Source organism: Palaemon carinicauda, chromosome 19 (assembly GCF_036898095.1).
Source record: "Palaemon carinicauda isolate YSFRI2023 chromosome 19, ASM3689809v2, whole genome shotgun sequence".
NCBI lineage: Eukaryota > Metazoa > Arthropoda > Malacostraca > Decapoda > Palaemonidae > Palaemon > Palaemon carinicauda.
The window spans coordinates 3,207,755-3,209,725 of NC_090743.1; the positions used below are offsets into that span (position 1 = coordinate 3,207,755).

The window sequence follows — 1,971 nt, forward strand, 5'->3', positions numbered from 1 at the left end:
TGATTTAATGTTGTTACTGTTCTTAAAATTCTAATTGTTCATTAGTTTTCATATAGTGTGTTTATTTCTTTTCCTAAGTGGGCTATTTTTCCTATTGGAGCCCTTGGCCTTTTACATCCTACTTTTCCAACTAGGGTTGTAGCTTAGCTATTAATAATACCCGGCATACAACCCTTGTGGGCTATGACCATAAAACTAAGAGCTAATGTCCGGAGTATGTCTCCGGGCAATCTACTACAACGATAGACATATGCATCACTTGGAATCCAGCTCCTGAGCCGAAAAGACCGACCAGAAGCAGCTCTTACCCAGATTATCACCCCCCCACTGTCCGTCTTGGCTAGCTGTTTTTTTTTTTCAGCTAGCTAAGAATTACGCTCTGCCCAGTCGTATAAATGGCTAAAATTTTCAGCTCAACCTCCTGACTCTCAACTTTCAGATGAACAAGCAGAGAAGGGAATTTTACTGCTCTGTTGTTTATCACCATTCAGAAGTTCACTGCCCTGAATTTTGCCAACATAACATAAGCCCCTGCAAGGACTGCATCATCTACCACAAATGGCGTGAGAGCTCTTGTTTCGCTCGACAATTGACGAGCATAATAGACTCAGCTTAGAAGCCACTTATCACAATGCATATTGCAGATGCAACGACTGCAATCTGTTTCATGATGCCATGTACCTGAAGATGACCAAGAGGCTCAGAGTGCCTCCAATGATCCCCACTGACAACCCCAAGAAGATGATGACCAATCCTGACACATCCAAACATGCTAAATCAACTACCACTCCTGCAGCTCTCTTGCCGCAATTTCTGTGCCTACCACGTGTCCTACCTCACCAAGTGTTTCTGCCATCTCTACTCGCCCCTGTTCCTACCTCCTCCCCAGTTCTAGTGGGACACCCTGCTGCCAAGAAGAAGGGCAAGCCCAACATGCCCTTCCCCCAGCCAACATACCACTCCTGCCTTCTCAGGAGCCACCTGCTGTTGCTTCACCTGCCATTACTCCATCAGCTGCCTCTTCAGGACTTATGCCGGATGCATCAGCCATGGACCTTGGCCGGCCCGACGATGCTTCTTCCCCTGATCTGGCAGAGAGTTATCTGCTAGATTGCAACTGCACCATATACTTGACTCGGCTTCTTGCTGAAGCAACTGCCACTCTTCCCTCTGCAGTAGAGTCCAATCCCGTGCCCCAACCACCTCACCAGCAGCCACCTCAATACATTAGAAGCAAAGTCTTAGGATTCTACATCAGTGGACTAAAGAATGAAGTCGAGTCTAGTCTGGGGTTACCCGAGTCATTCTACGGTATATTTGTGCAATGGTGAAGTCAACTCTCAACCCTTTTAATGATTCTGTGTGTGGGTCCTGAAGCCACAGGGAAGACCCTTCTTCTGCGTCGACTACTAAACTTGACTAAACCTGACCTTTCCTTGACAACCGTCCCTACCGTTGGAGTGAACATAGTGACGCTTATTGAACCTGAAAAACTACCAATTGACATACGTGAACTAGGTGGTAGTATGGCTCCAATATGGCACAATTACTATGGTGGAGTAAGGAAAGTTATATACGTTATTGATGGAGTCAACCTTACCCAGCTAGGAGAGGCTACTTTACAACTCATGGAACTTCTGGAGAACCCGAAACTTCGAGCTGCACAGGTAACGACTCATTAGTTCTTTTTTAGCCGAAATCTTTTTATATCACTTTGTATTAGAGCATGATAATGTCTTTATTGGTCCTGTTGGTATCTGTTTTCCTCTTCGCTTCATATGTACTGTACTGCAATGCCTTGTAACACTGAAGGTGGTCCATATGAGTATACTGTAATTATAAATGAGTATGCATCTGATTGCCTTATGCCAACAATCAAACAGAATCTTGTTCTAGAAATAATTAATGATTTGAAGTGATTTTATGATAATCGTACATAATGAATTATTTTTTAACGTTACTGATCATAAG

General features: G+C 44.0%; 1 protein-coding gene across 1 annotated transcript; it reads left to right on the plus strand.

The window, feature by feature from the left end:
• Nucleotides 1-1,352: 1,352 nt before the first annotated feature.
• Nucleotides 1,353-1,682, plus strand: LOC137658886 (ADP-ribosylation factor-like protein 16). The gene has a single exon (XM_068394009.1). It carries the CDS (start codon nucleotides 1,353-1,355, stop codon nucleotides 1,680-1,682), a length of 330 nt encoding a protein of 109 aa, XP_068250110.1.
• Nucleotides 1,683-1,971: the final 289 nt, after the last annotated feature.

Coding starts and splice junctions, on each gene's coding strand:
- LOC137658886 (XM_068394009.1), top strand. CDS start 1,353: ATGATTCTGTGTGTGGGTCCTGAAGCCACAGGGAAGACCCTTCTTCTG.